This window comes from Poecilia reticulata, chromosome 6, assembly GCF_904066995.2.
Source record: "Poecilia reticulata chromosome 6, P_reticulata-male-v2, whole genome shotgun sequence".
NCBI classification, from domain to species: Eukaryota; Metazoa; Chordata; class Actinopteri; order Cyprinodontiformes; family Poeciliidae; genus Poecilia; species Poecilia reticulata.
In genome coordinates, this window is record NC_088835.1 from 15838819 (window position 1) to 15860077 (window position 21259).

The 21259-nt window shown below is 41.0% G+C and overlaps 1 protein-coding gene and 1 long non-coding RNA gene across 3 annotated transcripts in view; one reads left to right on the forward strand and one right to left on the reverse strand.

The window, feature by feature from the left end:
- mob2a (MOB kinase activator 2a) overlaps nucleotides 1-21259 on the reverse strand; it is a 62628-nt gene that overhangs the window by 34386 nt on the left and 6983 nt on the right. The window contains exon 1 of one of the 2 annotated variants that reach the window (XM_081608046.1): nucleotides 1197-1568. The exons of the other annotated variant lie outside the window; for it this stretch is intronic. Within the exon in view, the coding sequence (XP_081464172.1) occupies nucleotides 1197-1234 (38 nt within the window). The 5' untranslated portion in view covers nucleotides 1235-1568. Of the gene's footprint in view, nucleotides 1-1196; nucleotides 1569-21259 lie in introns of those variants that run through there. 2 annotated transcript variants of the gene reach the window in all.
- On the forward strand, nucleotides 1548-10007 carry LOC145551970 (uncharacterized). Its single transcript, XR_014087871.1, has 3 exons — nucleotides 1548-1836; nucleotides 6342-6533; nucleotides 9096-10007. It is a non-coding gene; the product is annotated as an uncharacterized LOC145551970 (long non-coding RNA).

Genomic DNA, 21259 nt, shown 5'->3' on the forward strand with positions numbered 1-21259 from the left:
TGTTTTATGTCGTATCCCGTAGGGAAAAAACAAACAGGAAAAAGTGTCTGTGTAAAAAATAAAAAAATCATGTCAACCTATAAGAGCTTGATAAAAGCATTTCAACTAAATCACAACTGAGGTGAATGGAGCTTCAACTGAGGTGCTGCCTTTATCCTAATCAAACTTAACCTGAATCCTGCCATCTAATCCTTCTGGCCAGAAACGAATCAGGTTTGTTTTTTTCTGGATGACACATTTTACCTTTTTTTTTCTGTTATTATTATTCCCCGAGGAGATTTATCACATACAAACTCTTTAGTGTTCATTTTGTCTACAAAAGCAAACATATAACCATAAAATACAGTTTTTTTCATAGAGGGCTACCTTGAAACCAACAAAAAAAAAACCCACCAATCTAAGATTATTTCAGTTTAAGCATTAAAATTTTCTAGTCTTTTATGTCATAAATTAGACAAAAACACTGCCAGAAAAAGTATACTTTTCTTTTAATTTTAATGGTTTAATTAAAAAAAAAAAAAAAAAAAAAGCAAAAGTTTTGTTCCTCATCATCTGTGCAAGCAGAACAAGGGAAAATTGGCTGCTTTCATTCACTGTTACACAAATCGTAACTTAATTTAGTAAACCTTTCCACAAGCACCCATGTCCTTGTGAAGCGTGCATGCTTAAACTGTAGGCCAGTGGGTATAAACAGGAAGTGGAAAAGCAGAACAACAAGAAATCGTTGGGCTCCTTTTCCTAAGTGGAAGAGGGGAAACAAAAGAGTGAGCCCAGCCCATTAAAGCGAGACGGACAGGTTTCTCCCGATCCAGTCCGTGGCTTGAATCACAACAGGCCGGAAGAGGATCATGGGAAGATTTTAAGACTCGCTTATAGTAAAGTTTCTGAAGAGAATATCAGAACATGTCAAGACACATAAGTATTATTTTAATTAATAAAAGAATCTACTTCCAAGAGCTGCACTATGAAAAGTAAAAATTTATAAAAAAAAAAACATATTTCATCCGACTGTTATTAACGGAGACGGATGAGTGAGAGCCGCACCGCACCGCACCGCACCGCACGCCTCCATGGAGGAAGAGACCCAGGAACTGATTTACCAGCTTCGGTCATGACAAACGCCCCCCCTCCTCCCCTCCTCACCCCGCAGGTCCACACCAACAAGTTCCCGCTGCTCCACATTACATCACACTCACCTATTTAGCGTGTACGAGCCGTTCCTCTTAAACCTCATCCTGGACGACAGGAAGCGGATAAAGAAATCCAGAGTTGACGGCGTGTCCGGCTTTGGCTGCTCGCAGCTCGGAGAGAAACGAACCCACGCTTGCAGTAAACCCTCCGTAGACGGACGCGGAACAATACTCGCGGTGGCTCTTTGCAGACCCCTCTCTCTCTCTTTCTCTCTCTCTCTCTCTCTCGCTGCTCAGACATCCACTCTCTCCTCCTCCTGTTTTCTTCGGTTTCCCCTCAGTTCAGTTTCCGCGGGGCTGGGTTAATGATTGTTGCACGTAAAGCGACGCAATGCGCGGCGTTTTTAACCCCCCAAAATATCATAAAAAATAATAAAAAAAGGAAAACTTGAACTCTAGCCCGTCTTCTGGCATCTAACAGACATGAAGTAACGTCTGAAAACATGGAAAACGTGAAGTCACAAATCAGCAGCTGCTTGATGGAAACCCACCATCGATGCGCCTCTGCTTTCTCTGCTCCATTCAGGCTCCTGAGGAAAGCTCATGTTTCCCCATCTGAGGAGCTATTTATACGCCCAGCGTCCTCCCCAGGCTGAACACAAAGCAGACAGACGCCTCCAGCCCAACACGCTTCTTATCAACGCCGGTAAGGTGAGACAGATCTGAGGCTAAGAATAGGGCTGAGGGATTCATTACTGCCCTTTAAATCCCGTCCAGGACTGCGCGTCTCTTTGGAATGCAAACATACTTCACAGGCGGAGGTTTGATTAAAAATGTGATTAAAATGAAAGTGATTATAATCTCACTGTAGGTACACTGAGTGCTTTCTAGAAAATTAATGTGTTAATGTAATGGGACATTCTAGGAAGCATCAACCCAGATTATTAATGTTTTAAAAATCGGCATAAACAATAGCAGACCCTCTGCAAAACAACTAAAACAGACACAATATCAGGCTGTAGTTAAGACGTTGCCAAAAACAAAACAAAAAAAAAAACACTTGCATCATGAACAGACATGCACAGATCAGCCTTTTCCATGCCAATTCTGACAGAATCCTTCTTCCCTAAAGGACTAAAATATAAAACTGCTGCAGGCACTTTAGTAGAGAAAATGATTAATGGAGGGGGGGGAAAGTGCAGATTTTGCACTTTCCCACGTCAGTGCAGAATGTTGTAGGTTTGATCTGCCAATTCTAATATGAAAAATCTGCTGCATGTTGCCAGATTTAGTACTGCTCTCTCTATCAAACGGAAATGATTGAATAAAAAAACAGAACAATCCCCTTTTGTGCATTTAAACATCTGTTCCCAACTTCTGTCTGATTTTCATTCAACTCAGAAAAATGCATCAAAGTAAATACTGTTGCTTGATGGACAAAAGGTGCTCCTATTGTCTGAAAGTGATGGGATTTCTTTTGTTTCATTTAATGAATAGATTTTTCAGTGTTATCTGTCAGTCACCAGCCAGAGTCAAACAAAGGGAATGTGAATGATTTGAAACCATCTGATTAATTGGTGCTTTGCTAATTCTGCACTATTTGCATCTCTTTTCTTTCTGGATGAAAACTAAAGAGATGACATAAAAAAATATCACTTTAGAGCAGCAAAATGTGACTTTTTGTGCACATCTGCACCCCTTCAGCTACATGCTGAAGTGTTTTATGCAGGGTCTGTTTAGAGAACGGTTGCTGCTCCGGCTGGATCCGATGTGTGTACACCAACTACGTCTAATTTGAACAGTAAAACCGGTTTGAACTTGTATTGCAACTTATTAAAATAATCTGAACGCATGAGAAAGACGAGGGTCGCAGAGAGCCAAACCACAATGGACCGTTACTAAGCAGCTGGCTGAGAAGGAAAATGTTCCCGGTGATAAACTTCTTTCCACATGAATTCTTTTTTTTGTTTTTTTTTTGATAAGTTTTAAGATGACAAGCTGTTTTTCTGTTTCTCTTATGAAGAACCACATCATACTGTGGGTTGTTTTGAGAGTTTTAAGTTTGTGCATCACAGTAAAAGCAAGCTGGCACCAAAAGTGCTGATGAGTTGCACTGCTGCTGCTGCTGCTGGTGGTCAGCCACTGCAGAGTTACACAACAGCCAGGAGGAGGAAGATGATGATGATGATGATGGATGAAGCAATGAGAACAGAAACCAGGGTTAAGATACTCTTTGAAGCAAATAATATACATAAGGACAACCTTGGAGTGAGAAAAAAGCTAACTCACTAGCCCAGTTTTTGCATATTTTTTTTTCTATTTTCACAAACTATTTACTGTGTTTTTGCTTATTGGACACAATGGATTTTAAAGACAAGGTCTAAACTTTAAGCTGCTTTTAATTGACAGCCGTAAGTCAATTAAGAAGAAAACAGTGAAGACACCAGAAGGTTCAATTAGCTCCGTTATTAGTGCAGTTCAATTCTGCTCCTTATGTTCATTCCTAATCTTTTGCTTCTTCTACACCTTAATTGCTCACGATTTAATTAGGAGATTTTTGTCTTTTCAGTCATTAGTCTATTTCTTTCCCAATTCTTCATTCACGGTCCCCCATTACACAGTAATCTGAGCTCTTTACATCAAGAATTCATAGCTCTCGAGCTTTTGTTTCACGTTTTGTTCTTACAACTACAATATTCAATGTGATTCATTCGGATTTTGTGCCAAAAGCGAACGCAAAGCAGCGCATAGTTGCAAAATGGAAGGAAATTGATACGTTTTATTTGATTTATCAACTTAAGTTCATTAAGTTCCTTTTTTTACATTTCTTGATTATTAATTTGACCAAATAAACTGAAAAGTGTGGCATGTATTTGTATTATGACTTTACATTAAAAAAAAAATATCGGATATATATATTTGACTGACCTTTCAATTTTGTCCCATCAGTGACCAGAATTCAAAGTCCATCTAAATAGAAGCTGTAAAACATGCTTGCAAGTCAAGATCATGAGACTTTTACATGCTGGGTGAAAATAAAAAAAATCCAGAATTTCCAAAAGTTAAATCTTCAAAAACCCAAAATATGATTAATCGATAGAATCAATTCATCACCCAGACCTACAAATATGGTTTTCTGGTCAAAAGACACATAAATTTAACTTGTGAGTTACTTGCAATTCACTATGTAGTTACAAATAACTGCACATTAACCAGGACCCCCCTGCCCCCTCCACCAATTCCACCGTTAAAACATGGTGGTGGTGACATCGTGCTGAGGGAATGCTTTGACAAATTTTGAAGACTGATGAAGACTTTCTTGGTGTAATTAGGCTGAGCCTGACTACTTTGCAAAATCAGACTCTAGATCCATAGGGCTGAAAGAGACGACAAATTCAAGAAAGGTGGGGTACAAATTACAACCATGTTTCAGATTTAAACTTACTCAACAATTAATTTGTCTATGTATCCAGACTAGAAGAATAAGAATGTATGAATACATAGAATGAAATAAACTGTGCACTGACTGAGCTTCCATCGTTGATTTGCTCTGAACGGCAGAGAAGCTTCCAGAACGCGGTCATTGTTGGCTGCGGTGTGGCTGAGAAACAGCCCTGCTCCCTCCGCTCCACCTCAGGCTTTCCAGGAATACATTGAGAGCCAAAAAGCTGGACCGCAGTGCACAAACGCAGCCTATAGTGAGGCTCTGGCAGCTAGAGCGCATACATGATGAGAGGCCAGCTTTGGAGAGCTCAAACCACAGCAAGTGCCAAGTTCTCCTGCGTAAAAACAGCGGCGATGCCGACGCTGCCCTGCTGCGACTGCCAAAAAAAAAAAAAGATCCACCTTATGAAACCAGTAACATGTGTAGATTATGCCGTTTAATGTGTATTAGGTTTTTGCTGCCAAGACCTGGGTCCACTCCTAACAAGCTCACACAAACAACAAGCAAATTCACAGAGCACAGCTAAGATGGGGCCAAACCAAGAGGTGCAGCATAAAAAGACCCGTATATACGCCCAGGTGGAGAGACGCCAGGAGACAGGCAGTCTGTATGCGTCAGCCTGCTACATTAAGCACAACATATACAGTAAACAGAGGACACCACAGTAATGCAGTTCAAACAGAGCGACCATTCTTCACAGCTCGCTTTGGGCTGCACCACAAAGTTGAAATAGCCCTGCTGGTGTCCTGGAGCTCCACGAATGGCACCAAAAAGACAAAAAAAAAAAAGATAAAATATTAGGCCTGCAGAATCTCGTTGAGAATTATCTTTCGAGATCTAGAAAGGTTCGGTTTTAATTGAAATGCCACCTGACAGGGGATATTAAATGTAACCCAGCCTATGTATTCATCACTTCTTAAGGCATCCTCAGAACGTGGAGACAAAGCCAACATGAATCCCATGTACACAGATATCATCAATGACATTTATGGACCCACCAGGAAAATCACACTGGTGTCTGAGTCATGCTTCAGGTCCTGCAATCAAAATATGTTTGTTGCAATATGCAGCTAAACAAACTGGAAACATTGTCAAAAAGATTGCTTCATTTCACAAAGTGAAGGAATGCAAAAGGAGCCCTGACCAGGGACCGATTTCAAAAACTGTGCAGTACATAAACATGTGTTCCAGTAGGCCAACAATTATGTGATAGAAAAATGTATTGGTCTTATGCAACTTAATTCTCAAAGAAATCAAATGTTTTTTTTCATTAGCTGTAAGGTATCAAAAGAATGTGTTTTGAATTGACCTTCTTGAATTAAATAAGCAAAATAAACCTTTCAATGATAGGCTTAGAGCTGTATGGGTTCAAGAACTGTCTTTAGAAAATAATTTGAACAGATAAGTCATCTTCGCACACATTTTCTAAAACGTTAAGTACATCAAAGTAAAGTAGCTGCACTGAAATGTCCTGGAGGGAGTTTATATTCTACTTCTGCAGCCTAATAAAATGTTTACCGGCCATTATAACTATTTAGAACCTGCTAAAATATTAATGATGCGACAGTGGACGCAATCCTGACTGCAGTTTTACAACCCCTATGATGCAATGTGAAGCGCTTATGCTGAGGATGATGAGACTATGGCGCCACCTCCTGTTATATAGGAAAAATGCATTTGATTCTGCTGTGGTTAGAGGGCAGGAAGTAATTGCTTAAGGGATTTTATTCTTTTTTTAATGAAATGTTTCATTTCATTTGCAACAGGACATAAAAGGCAGACGCGTTGGCCGTCGCCGACGTCTCCTTGACTGGCATGCGGTCTGCTACTGCCGGCATGTAAACAAAGACTCAGCACTGGTGATGAAGTCTGAAGTTATAGGGTGAGGACAGATCATTGCATTAAAAAGAATGAAAGAGATGAGGCTGAACGACAAACCCTCACAGACAGAGTTACTGGTATGTTAAAAAAAAAAAAAAAACACTAACATGAGTTATGCAGAAGTTTGAGGTTGAGGAAAATTCTTAAGACTATGATAATGGGATAAACAAATATTTCACCAAGTAGAAAAAAAGGAGTTACTTTTGAGTGCCGTGCGAAGGAACGGAACCGGCACAAATAAGAACGGACTCATTGATCCGCCTGCCTCGGGCTGGTGGTAGACTGGTGTTGCTGGTTTAATACTGCAGCAGCTTGATTCGGTCATGTGATACCAGAGCCGACAGAGCCCAGTGAATGCTGGGAAAGCCTGCGAGCCATGATTATGCAACACCCAGATCTGATTTCATGCCCAGTGGTTCTCTCCCTTCCGTTCCGGTCATTTCTTTATCTTTCCATATCTGCATTTCCCCTGCAATCAGTGATGTATCCTTTCTTAACCCCCTTATAAATCGCTTTCTATCATCTTGGAACTCTCCTAAACAGAAAGCAGAGAGCACAACAAGTCCAATTAGAGCAGTAGAGTTGCCTCTGGTAAAAGCTGATCAGCTTTTTTCCCTCCCAAGAAATGCAAACTTCACTTACCATGGAGAGTGTGGAGATGTGCTGCCCTCTAGCTGTAATGAGACGTATTCATACCATTTCTGGATAATCCTTTGGGTGTTTGTTGGTCATGAAATGTGGCTGCTTGTAATACAGGAGTCAAAAAGACATAAAAGGACACAAGAATGTTGTCCTTTTATGTCAAAGGAAGCCTGGCGAGTCTGTTGAACCCGACCCGTCTAGGAGAATCTAGACGTGCTTCACATGTTTCTACATGTCGAGCAACCACACACCGTTTCCCCCGTTTCAGGAATTACCCTTCATTTCCACTAGAATCTGATGTCACATGCAAGTTTTAAATCTCACCGAAAAAAGAAGAAATAAATGTGCTGATATCTTGACACTTGAGAGTGTGAAGATGTCACAGTGTTTGCTGTAAAAATGGAACATTCTAGTTTCTGCCTTCAGTTGCTTTGTTCCATAGCCAGCAAATATTTAGCTCTGCGTTCACACCCATAGCTCCTCGCTGCCATCTCAGTGCAGATATGCCCTAATAACTGCTACAACTCAAAACACTCTGCTTCTAGATGGCTATCAGTACTGTAATCTCATGCCATGTGTCTACATATGAATATTTTCTAAAAACAGCAGTGTGCTCTTCTGCTGTTTGATGATATTTATTTAAAAGTGGAAACGATCAGCATGTGCTCTGTGTTTTCACTTGTGACTTTTGAGATGCATAACATTTCTGTCCAAGAAGTTCTCCTCAAGAATTTGCTTGGTCTTATTTTACTCAATTATTCACGCAATATTTGTATTTGTTTTCGTATGCCGACGCCTCCAAACACACATCCAAAGCCTGTCTGATTGAGTCACACCTGGAGCCTGTGATAGAGGATGGAAATTTCCACAATCTGACCTTTCCAGGTAGAATTAAGAGAGTGGGAAACCCCCACCAACTGTTAGTGTAGATTATAGTTGGGGGTTGCTAAAAAGGAAACAAATAAATCAATGCTTTGCCGTTATGCAATTTTATGCTAAAACTTGTAAAACTCGTTCATTCATGAAGATAAGGGTTTCTGCAAGTTTCGCCAACTCAAATTTAAGACTTTTAAAGACCATTATGAATGACATTTAAGACTTGTATCACAACAGAAATGTACAAAAGAAAATCGTAATGAAATAAATTGCATTGGTTTGGCAAAAGTGGGTGAGGAACTAAGAAACATTATCCAGCCAACTGGCGATAAATTTGCACTTACTTGTGATGGTTGTAAAAATGTTAGCTAGCTTTGTTTTACCAGTTACCGGTAGTTTCAACCGCCTTGGATCACAAAACGCACTGAAGATGTCTGCGTACGACTCAAAGTTTTGCATAACAGAAAAAAGTCTTGCAAGAAAAAAAGAAAATAAATAGAATATACAAGCCTAAATATTCCTGCCACGACAAAATTTAAGATCTGTGATTAATGTATTTGAGCCCAACTTAAGACAATTCAAGGCATTAATTTTAAAAACCGGAATTTAAGACTTTTTAAGGATGCGCAGACAACCTGAAAACGGTCCTACTTAAGTGTTGATATATTTGTACAACAGGCTCTTCACTTCATTCTGTTTATCATTGTGTCAACAGAACTAAACCGGGAGTGTCCAATTTCAAATTTAAGGCAAAATGATATAATAGGAAAACCTGCATTGGTCGAACTCTAACTACGGTGCTGCTGCTGCTGTGCAGTCGCAGTAAATAAATTGCACTTTGTAGTTGGATATTTGGTACAATCCAGAGTTCTGGGAAGATTCCTGGTATTCTACCAAATTTATCCACAACTCCACATACTCTAGCATGTTAAATGGAGTAGGTACTTAATATATATTGCATATTAATCTTAAAATCTACGTAACTCAAAAGAAGAATTCATGCTAGTCATTGACTTGCTACCAGTTCCTTCTATTCAAGTTAGAAGAAAAGAGAATAGCTCTGTTAGTTTTCAGATTCCTCAAAAATACTCAATGCCTTCTTCTTTTCTGCTTGGATCCAGAAGTGACGCTGCACAGCTAGAGGAGGATCATCACCGACAGCGGCGGATAGTTCACCGAGCGAGACTGAAAGAGGACACGTGCGGTTCAGGACACGCTCACGTTGCTGCCTTTAGACTTCAGAATGACAGGCGCCAAGCTGAAGTCTGCATGCGGAAAGCAGCACTTCCTCCATTTGTACAACACGCTGTTTGTTTTCCTTTCAGCACAACAAGTAACTGCTTCCTGTGAGCTCCTGCTGCAGACTCCCAGGCCAGAACAATGAGACGACGAGAAAACAGTAAAGTGCACCAGGGACCGTTTGGAGGACAAGAAGCATTTTTACGCACAGTCAGTCAGAAAACGAGGGCTCATTCGAACACCGACATGGATACAGGTGTAGATGGAGACACTCTGGTAGACAAAACCTCATTCAGGAAGAGGCTGGAGAAGACGTAAACAGAGCAGGACAGACGCGGGGAAATGCAGAGTAATACTTTAAGTAAGATAAATACCAGCTTCCTGTTAGAAGATGATATTCTCAAATGTCATGCTGCCAAGAGAGGCACTGCCTTGCAAAACAACCCATGGTAACTTTGTCACATTTTGTCACACCGCATCCATAAACTTTAATGCATTTAAGTGGGAATTTAAGCGAAAGATCAACAAAAGATCATTATGAAGTGAAAGGAAAACAAAAAATTTTCTACAAAACTTTTTTTTTATAACCAAAAATGTAAAATGAATTGTGCCACGAATATGTATTCATCCCTCTAACTCTTATCACCATCTTTAGGAAGGCATAAAACATGCTTTTCATATGTTCATCACATAAAATTCCAATAAATGACATTGAAGCTTATGACTGTAACATGACAAAATGGGAGCATGAAGACTAATCTCCAACACATCTCCATTAAAAATGCTGAAAGCGGTACCCTCTGTGCATACTGTACTTCTGTAACCCAGAAGGGTGGACCAAACTCCTGACCTCCTGTTCCTCTCAGAGAGGAAAAGGATGTGGGGAATGTGTTTCTCCTCCCTCTCTTTTCCTTTCTCTCTCACACACACATAAAACAAGTGTACAAACGGACCCACGACACATAGGCTGACAAATGAAAACGCTTACAGAGCGGATATGACACACATGCCCTGCCTGGTTCTACCTGTCCATTCCAAGCTTCTGAGGTGCAGGGAGGTTGTTCTCGGTGACTCAGTGCTGAGTGCATCTGAGGAAATGTGACGAGTGGGGAGCCATGTTTATCCTAATTCAGGCTTTGAAAATAAAACGCCAACTATATTTTCCAAATTAACTCACCAGCAGAATTACAATAAAATGTGATGATTTTAATAAAACACAAAATGTCTGAATGAAAGCTCCCTTTCAGAGAGTCTGTTATGCTTACAAGGACTGTGTCCTTGTCTACTTCACCAATAATGTATATTTGTAAAAAGCTTTAGACGCATTACTTTCATCAAAACATCACTATTTTTTCAGTTTTTAAAGACAATCAGGTGTACAAAATGCTACTGAGCAAATTTTTTTTCTTTCTGTATATTTAAAAAAATGCTTTTCCAAATTAATTTGTTCATTTCATTCTGATAAATTAAACAGTGAAAACATTGAGCACGACATTCAACCGAAACAAAAAAATACCGCCTGGCAATTCTCGACAACAGCCACACAAACAGACGGCTTTGCTTCACAGAGATTACAGGAGACAACTGCAGTGCTGAAGATGAAGAGCAGACAGAAAAGGTCCAAGAGGAAGAGCATAAAGAAAAGGCTAAATGACAGGAGGTCAGGAGTCACCGACTGGCTTCAAAAGATCCTCTCTCCCTCCATCGCCCTTTATGTAGGCTAATCGCTTCCATCTCGCCTCCCTGAGCTAGTTGGATCATTTAGCCTCATTTAACCAGCTAACAGCCGGTAATAAATCAGCAACACACTCCTCTATCACCTCTAATCTATGGAAGTCTATTCTGCTCGGTACCCTCCTCCTGATATACTGTTGAAGAGGCTGAGCGCCGGCTGCTGCAGAACACGGAGAAAGGACCGCTGGGACCAAGTTGGGAGGGTCCGACAGCATGAGGAAAATGAAAACGGGAGCTGATAAAAGGATGGCGAAGCAGACACTAAGGCCAATTCACCAAGACTTGTTATGAATTTGCCATCTCAACCTATATCAGGTTTCATTTAAATGAAAGTAAAACATGAGGCAGGATGATAAGCACCGAAGCTGTTAAAAAAAGGTTAAACTAAAAACAAAAAACGGGGGCTACAGCAGGAATAGCAAGTTACTGGTAAAACTTCAGTTACAATGTGTGAAGGTTTATATTTTAACCAAGTAAAATAGCTTTAATAATTAGGGTTCCAAATTATTTACAACCGCCATAAACCATACAATACTTCATTACTTCTGAAAAAATCTGGTAAATCTTAAGGTCTCCCGGATTAAAGGCTGAAAAGGTGTGCTGCCAATCAACACCCTCCCACTCCACCTCCCTCAATACGCCCAAACTCCTCATAATACCCCGTGTTCACAGCCAGTCGTTGTTAGGCTGGCGAGCTTGTAAATCTTTCTTCGTTTGCTCAGAGTGTTGGATCAGTGTTAGCTGTTGTCACGTGCCGCCCAGCTCAGAGGCCGCTGGTGATTAAGGCTCCTAAGAAAGGTCACATTAAACGGGTTTCCAACTCTGAAACAAAGAAAAGGATTTTGACACCATCACTGGTGTCAAAATTGCCTGCATGGACAATCAAACTGCCTGTCCGTGCAGGCAGTTTGATTGTAATGCACCTCGGTGCCTCACAAATTATTCAAACCCTTGAACATACTCACAACAGCACTTGACAAAACACAAACTTTAACGTATTTTGTTGGATTTGTTTTGCGATATATCAAGAAAAGAATACAATTGTTGAAGAGAAAGAAAATGAGGCATGTTTTCCATTTATTAAAAAATATTTATATATTTTTTAACACATTTACACCTGTAAAGTATAAAATGTATTTGTAACCATCCCCAAATCCAGAGCTACTAATTGGCAGAAGAGGCTAATAAATGTAGCTGTTCTTAGATATTTCTTAGGATGCATTCATACCAGTCCTGTCCACTTTAATCAAACTCCAGTTTGTTTGTCTAGAAAGTTTGGTTCTTTTGGGGAGGTGTGAATGTGGAATCAAACTCTGGTCCACTTAGAAACCAACATCTCAGTTCGATTGAAGTGAACTCTGGTGCGGACTGAAGGCCCGTGTGAATGTCAAGCGGACCGGAAACCATTCCAAAACCAAGAAGCAGACTAAAGTGCAAGGTATTCTGGGTAAATACAAATGCTGGAGTCTAATGCTAGTGGGGGAGTGGGGGGGGGGGTGGCTTGTAGTGTTTGCCAAAGACAGAAAAGAAATCCTACAACAGCGAAAATCTGATGCCACTGCATTTTTGTTGACGTTTCGAGAAGAGAAGTAATAAGTTGCGCTCAAGTCTTCAGAGGTTTTGTGTTACATCTTTTGGTGGCCTGTATAGAAGCGTAGAAAGAAGAACTAGAAGACAGAAAAACATTCCTGGCGTTTGCAAAGCTTAATTTCTGGGAAAAGTGGTCAAATAAACCAGATGCTCAAAGGGACTGGACACAATTTAGCTCATCAGTTATGCACAACCTTGTGTGGAACTATTGCATACAATCTAGTCTGTGGTTGAAAAGTGACAAAATCTGAAAACTTAGTAGAAAAAAATTCAAGGGTTCGAATAATTGTGCAAGACGCTGTAGTTCCATCGACGGGTGTGCTGCGAGCTGTTACTTGATCAGACTTATCTGTGTTGAAACACACATTTCCTCAGGGCGACATCAGAGGCCTTACAGGGGTCAAACACTCCTCTGTGAATCTTGTCATGTCATGTTTTTTTGTGTCCAGCCCTGAACTCCTCGGCCTCGCTCCTGGGAGGCCCGCTCGGAAGCTCCCATACCGCGACCTTGACCCGGCAGCGGAAACCAGACGACCCTGCACACCAACTCCTTCTGTCTTCCCTCTCTCCTTTGCCTTCATTCCAAGTCAAACTCCTCCCTTCTCCTCCTCCTCTGCATCCTTTCCTACACGTAAAGAATCCAACTATCGCGCAACCTCAAGCAGTCATTTCCACACGCGTTGAATCCCGTCCAAAACTAAGTGATACCTGCCAAGACCGAAATTAATCAATGCCAAATAAATCTGGAAGTGCCACTGTAATCATTTTCTCTGCCGATAGGTGGAGCAGGTTTGGCTAATTACACAGGCGGTTTGTGGATCTGAATGTTTCGCATCAACGGCGCTGTGTGAATTTGTTTCGAGATCAGCCCACATCGGAGCAACGCCCACCCTCGCTCGCTATCTCTGCCCACATGCTGCCGAGGAGAGACGTACAGGCCATATGGGCAGATCAGAGCCGTGCAGTAGTAGTCGTCAACAAACACATATGAGACATATGGCTGCTGGTTCTGGCCTGTCACCGTCTCGCTGATGGCCTCTTTGCTGTTTGGTTTCTCCCAACGACCGCAGGCATGTTGCAATCAACACTGACATGATAATAAGAGGCAGAACCAATCAGAAAAAGGGAAATTTTCTTTTTCGGTTTATAGGTTGCTAAACTTTTCCTGGCAGACTTACCGCTAATGTATTTGCAGGAACAAACCGAGATTCTCATAGTTTCATGTTCTGTAAACAAAAGCCTCTGAAAAATGATTATATTTTACATTAAAAACAAAAATCTCGATTATTATGTCTAAAAAGAATGCGCTTGGTAACATTGTTATTTAGATACATAGATACATAATATGCAGAATTTAGCAGCAGCTGGAGAAAAGTCTGGACAGTCCAGCATTTTATCTTGTACCCGATTCCAAAAATGCTATACCCATGATAGAAATGTTTTCTACAAAAAAAAAACACACAGCAAGAAGGAAAGGTGTAGTAACATTCTTTGGCCAGATGACCAGTGGTGTGCAGCAACAGGTTGGGGAGGGGCATTGTTGCATTATTCTGCCATTCGTACAATTGAATTGAACATTTTCTCAAAAACGCTAGCAGAAAGACAGAAAATCAAACATTTATCAAGATACACCCCACTGTGTGTTTTAATAAAGGAAATCGAACAGTGGTTATACCACAGTTAATACACAAGTAAATCTATAACTTATTACCAAAACAGACCTTTTCTACAAAGAACATTTAGCTGAATGTTAAAAAGCAATTAGGAGCTGTGCAGGACGAACACCGCCCATCACATTACCTTCAGCTTCCTGCTAAAGCTGCCTAACGGGAAGTGAACTCTTAAAAAGGCTCAAGAGCCGCTTTAACCTCTTTCTCCAAGTGGGGCTGCTTCCCATGATGCTCATACCAATGCTTTATTCTTCCGTTTTCCTCTCCTGTACTGTCAGCGAGGAGCTCCACTGTAATCCCACTAAGGCTGGGTGTCCACAGCTCATGAATGAGCTGCATATACCTATCATGTTCACCAACATTGACCCACTCATGTAGTTAAAAACAAGCTAATCTGCATAACGTCACACTTGCGAAATCTGCTAAGTGGAAGGGGGTGCACTGTTGTATAAAAATAGACCAAAAACAGGAAGATGAAGAGAGAAAGTGAGAGATTATTGTAAGGGAATGGAGGAGTAGAGGAGGAAGTACCGAGATGAACTTGGCACCGAGATGAACTTGGCTCCCTGAGGCATGTGTGCTTTTAAAGAGTATGTGAGGATTGGGCTTGCCTTTCCTCATGCAACATAGAAATCTCTAATCCAATTATAGTTCAGACCAGGCTAGCAGCCTAGCCTCAGCCACCAAGGACAAACGGAGCTGGCTTGCACAAACGCCAGTAGCCCACCGGCTCTGCACAGATTCAGACACTGCTCAGCTCGCACATCAGTGGAGGAAACAAGCAAAAAAAAAAAAAAACTTAAACTGAAGTAGTCACTTGTTCCTGCAAAATAACTTAAGATATGCTGACAATAAGAGGACTTTCTTCTTTATGTCTTTTATAAATAAGTGAATTATCATAATAAAAGTACATTTTTGCTCCTTAATTCCTTTCTTAGACATCTCTTCAGGTTAAATTTCTCTCTGTATGTTCGCCTGAGCCCCCGCTGCTTCGAATCTAGCTGGCTGACCTACGTTGGTTCCCCCCCCATTTATCTCAATATCTCTACCTACTGTCTCTACTCAAATATCATTTCCTCCTCCTTTATCAGCTGCCCTCTCCTCCTCTGAACCTCTTCATTGTTGCTTTACAATACTCCCTCTCTCTGTTTTGTTTTGTTTTTTTTCCTCTACATTTCACAACGCTTCATTTTTAGATCAGGTCAAGGAAGTTGCAGCATGATGTCAGTTCCTTTGGTTTGCTGCCTGTCAACAGCTCAACATGCTTTGCTGCATTTTATAGATATAGAAATCTGTAAAGTTTGAAGTTCACTGCAAACTTGTCAGGTGACCGCAATCTCAGGTCCGCAGGCTCTGACCCATAAACTACTCAGAAACAAACAAACAAAAAATATAAGAATTACATATTAAGGTACAGCAACAACAACAGCAATCCTCTTCAGTGTGGAAGCTGCTACTGAGTGAATAAGACTTAGTTTTGTCATTCTGAATATTGGATGAGGGTTTAAAATGCATTCAGAAGAAATAGAAAGACTCTACGCTTTTTTTCTCAGTGCTAATTTTAAACGGGGTTAGACCTCAGTAAATAACAGGAAGCTGAGTGTTCTGTAGCACGGTTGTTCTGTTTTACCCTTTCAAGCTTTCAACCTCCGTCTACAAGGGGACATATTTGATTTAGAAATGCTGGGAGCTGTTTGAAGTAAGGGTTGATGGTCTTCTTGTTCTCCAGGGAACACACACAAAACCTGCTGTTTTTGTAATAATATCCACCTTTTTTTGCTAATACAAGTTGATACAGACCGTTTAAAATAGAAAGATTCCCCTCCTAAAGCAGTGAGAAGTATATTCAAACAAAACCATAGATACAGTACTGTGTACTGTGTAGTTTCACCCTTAAAGATTGTTTTTTTTCTTTCAAATTTGAGCCTCAAGGATAACCTGATAAATATGAAATGCAGTTCCCAGATAACGATTTAACTTATTACAATAAAAAAAGCTCTCCACACCGATCTTTGTAAAAAGTAACTGTAAACCTCGTCGTTGTTTGCGCCAGCATTTGCTTGTGATGGATAGAAATCAACCTTTTACATCAATGCGAAAGAATTTCGCTCAACTGGATTTCAGTCCAGTCTTTAACTAGGACACTTCAAAGCCTTCTTGTAGGATGTTTTTCAGTTTGGAAAGACGTAGGCTTGCTGCTGTGCATCATTGTCCTGCCAAATAGCCAGAGTGTTTTGAGCTTAATATCCTGAACTGGTGGCTCCACCTTCTCTCTCAGGATTTTGTTCTATAGTGCAGAAGTCAATGTGCCATCAAATGTAACAGGTTGTTCAGGTACAGAAGCAGTAAAGCAGGCCTGGACTGGCACACCATCACTATTTTACATCACATGAAAAGGGAGCAACACAGTCACCCAAAATTTTAGCAAACACTACTCAATGTTAACTACACAGCGGTTTTGTGTTAGAAAACTCAGATCAATGCCAATCTTATGTAGACACTAACAAAAAAAAACAATAGTGGTCATATACAACCTTTCTTATTGGAAAGATTATAAATTGGTTGGAAAGTGTCATAAAACCATTATCTGCAAGAGATATTGTGTTTGTGGACAGAAACAGCATAATTAAATCCTACTGCAGGCGGGCTCGGCTTGTTCCTGGGACAGTTCTAGCCAGCAGTGGCGACCCAGTGCAACACTTGGATGAAACCGGGGCGGATGTGAGGCCTGTAGCATCTGATCATACTTCTTTAAGACTGGCCTAGAACTGAACTGCGTGTTTAAGAGGGAAAATTATCCAATTCAACTAATTTAAGGAGTTAGGGCGTAAAGAGGAGTCGATTAGTCATGACCGTCCCTCTGTCGACTTTTTCTTTTGTTTCCCCCGTTTGTTGGCGGCGCCGGTTGTGTGTGCTGGGCGGGCAAGGCTGCCCGAAGCGTTAAGAACGAGTAAACACAGCCGCAGCATGTTGCTGTTCTCCTGCCAGATGCAGTGGAAACGCACACAGACGAGCACCATCGCAAGATCACCAGGAGCTAGCCAGATTACCACCAAGCAACAGAGCATCTGAGGGGTCTCACAACTAAAGAAAACATCAGTTTCGAATAACTCATCTACATGTTAGTTGTTTAGATTCAGAAGACGTCCAATCTGTGCCTCGCATGTTGCCACAACCTCCATAACGGCTACTGGCAAAAAGTTAGCGATGTGATGTCATCACATACAACAGCTTGTTCAAGCTTCCGAGCAGGTCAAGACTCATAAACCGTAGCTAGGGCAGCCCAACAAGCACAAGCAGATTTGTGCTTAGAGCTTTATTTCATCCTTCATTCCACGGTGTTCTCGGTTGCATCATCTCAAGGCTTACACTTCTGGGAAGTTATTTCATGTTTCCTCTCCACTCAACTAAACTGTCAAAGAAAAAGGGGATAAAAGCAGCACACCTAGCAACTGTCTCCATATCAATTGCTCATAAAAGCGCTTAATGCATCCATTTGGATTCGTCACTTATCCACTTATGCATATTCAGTGAAAGGCAAACTGCCGAGTCATTCTGGTATCAGATTTGCTCCTGAGCTTTTCTCCCTGTTCCTGCCTCAGCGGAAGGAAGGTGTGGCACCGTTCGAGGAAAGAAGGAGCACACAGCAGTATTCACTGAGGAGAACCAATGCGTGTGTGTGTGTGTGTGTGCGTGCACGCGTGTGTGTGCCTGTGTGTCTGTGTGAGTTCTTGTATCCAGGCGATTTGCCTGCTCAAAAAAGCATTGAAAAGACCCTTTATTTCTCAATGGTGCATGCTGATGTCTAAAGAACACACACTATGATGCAAGATTATGTCTTTAAGCTTCAATGATGCCTCTTAGTGACTCCAGATCTCAGTCATTCAGATTTTATTTTGATGTCAGCTGGTTCAAGACAGGACGACAGGGTGCTTGCTCATCGTTGTAAGCAACTGTATATTTACACTGTTTCTAAACCTACACATAACCAATTCTTTTTTCACTAGCATGATGTCAAAGCTTTACGTCAAAATCACCAAAATTGTTTTGCTAAATAAAAACATTTGAACGAGGGGGTTTAGAGATTGTTTTTGTTGTTGCTCAGCTCAAACTCAGAATATTGCGTGTACACTAAAATCAAATCGTTTACTTGTTGGTCATGAAAAAATAAAATAAAATACTGATAACGATTGCTTGGATTGCTATAAAGATCATTTTATAACAGCAATCCTAATCACTATTTGGTGTCTGTGACTGCAATAAAACTAAGGTTGAGAGACAGTAACACAATAGATTTACTGTAGTTCATTCATATTGTTTCCAGGAAATTCACCACCACCTATTAATTGCATGTTTTTATAATATTGTGCAGACCTATACTGAGTGGGAAAGGTCAAATCTCACTCCCGTGTAAAATGTGTGATTAGAGCTGAAAAGGTGACACAGCTATACCAGTTCTTTCAGGAGGACCGGTCCAAAGTTACAGCAAACTACTGGGAGAATCTTGTGAAAGGACAGGTCTACGCAAAGAGTTTGACCTCAGTCATACAAGTAAAAACGGCAAAAGAGACCCGTTTAAATTTAATGAAAATCTCATTAATCTGGAAATTCTAATGAAAAAAACGTTTGTTATCCTATCAAAGCAGGAAAAATCCAGTTTCACTTAATATCAGACACGGTTTTTTTTGTGTGTGTGTGTATCTAAACATTTGAATTGAACAACAAAAATTAAATAAAACTGTGTACTGATTGCAGTCACTCTCTATGATGCAAGTCATGGATGTTGCCAGTTTAACTACCCACCGGGTGTCACATTCCTGTGAAACCTGAAGTCCTGGCCACCTTTGAACTATGACAGCCGAGCTTTTCTAGTGAAGCTTGCTTCACTCGGACGCGTTCCTGAGAAAGAGGATGAAACTAGCGCTGCTGCTTTGCTCAGCATTTAAAATCAACAAAAAGTCAAACAAGGACAACGATGCCAGAGAAGGAGCACAAACAACATCTTGCTCCTGAAAAATGCAATGAGAGAAACAGAAAAGAAAAAAAAACTTAATAAAAAGCTCGTACCACAGTTTTTTACACAAATCTCCTTCTTGTATGTGTGATGTTCCATGTTAAACATTTATCATAGAGGACTGATGTTGCCCTGGGCCGGCACAGCTGAACCGTCCAGCTCGAGTAGCAGCAACGCACGCAAACGTCTCTGCCCATCAGCTTCCCCAGAGAGACGGGGGGAGAGAAAGAGGGCGAGAATTAAATGGAGAGAAAGACAGAGGAAGACACAAACTGAGTCAGGGAGTCTAGGAGAGAGTATGTTGACGGGTTGGCCCTGAATAAAATGTCGTTTCAGGGGAGTAAACAAACCAGAGCAGCACGGACAAAGTTCATGGTAGAATAGCCTGAGGACTGATGCTGAACCCCTGGACAGGGCCAGGCTGCATAGACTGGACCGGAGATCTGGTGAGAATACAAAAAAAATTACAAATAAACTGGATATTTATTTATGGCAAGGAAAGAACATTTCCTTGCCTTTGCAGCCAAATGAGAAAAAAACAACAAAAACGTTACGACCTTGTTAGATTACTAATGAGGTTTTGACTGGCCAATACCATGTTCCAATTTTTCTTGGACTACCAATCTGCTCGCTGATGAGGGGTATGAAGTAATTTCTTTCATAAATTGTGTTTGAATCAACAACATTTCACACCAACAGGTTCAAGTGAAAGCTGTCCGATTTCAAGCAGTAGCTGATCAATTGACGCATTACAACATTTTTCAAACAGAACCTGAATTCAGCTGAATTAACACTGAAGCATTTAATGGCACAGGCTGTCAGCAAAAACAAAATGGTCAACAATGTCACTGCTGATTAGTCTCGGAAGGTCCTAAAGGTCAAGTTCCTCAAACTCCCAGCGGCGGTCGCGGGTGACGTGTTTGATTCAGCTGTTATCAGCCAGTCATTGTCTGCCGGGCTGATTTTTACAAAGGCATTTTCTTACACATAGTGAAGAAAAGCACATGATTGACTAGAGCCACGTTGAAATGAAAAAAGCCACAAGCAGCAATAAGTTACATCAAAACCAGGCGATATTGTCGTGTTCGCCCGGAACTCCGACAAGTTGCTCCAGATTCAAACGTCATCAGCAGGAGCAAGACGGTTTGAGAAATGTTCAGACGCATAATGGAGCTATGCAGCTTTTCTGCGACAAGCTGTAGGAACATTATAATCGGGTAGCGTTCTCAACCTGGTGGAGTCGGTGTTGGAGCAACATGTTCAAGCTGTCCTGCTGGGACAAAATGTGTTGCCGTCAGAAAAGAACGGACACTGCAGTTCTCAGAACATCACTGGTGAGTAAGTTAAGTGAAACACCTAATGTGGACGTACTACTGATGACACGCAGTGTATTAGTTTACTGCATCAAGCTACAAAAGGAAATGCAAATTCCACATATCAAATAACAGGAATTAGAATCTGAGGGAAGTACATTTTTACGACATCCCCAAATTAATCATTTCAGTAACAAAATAAAATCATGAACATAAACCCAGATAGCATACACACAAACCATGCTGGATTCCAGGACTGACAAGTCTTCTATATACTGAATGACAGGGAACTTAAAACAGTGCAACAATAACACCGTCCCTCACAGGGTGACACTTTGCCAAACAAGTGGTGCGAACCGTGGTGGCATTTAGCTCAGCGTTTGGCACTGGAAAAAGCCAGTGTGTCACATAACACTGAGCTGCTAACACAAGTGCCACGCTCTAAATCTGTAAAACAACACAACATCGCTGTTATTGAAGATGTGATTACACTAAGATGGTCTTAAAAGTCCTGGCCCGGCTGCCCCGGGCGGTGTAGCCGTAAAGCAACTTTAGTGTCTGGCACTAAATTACTCTCAACTGAGCAGAGAGACAAAAGCAGCTCCGTACATTGGATGTAAATGTTAACTGTGTGGCCAATCCATGCTGCACTTAAAAATATCCATAAAGTCAAACTAGCTCAAACCAAGCAGCGCGTTGAGTGTTGCTTCGCTTCTATTCTGGGG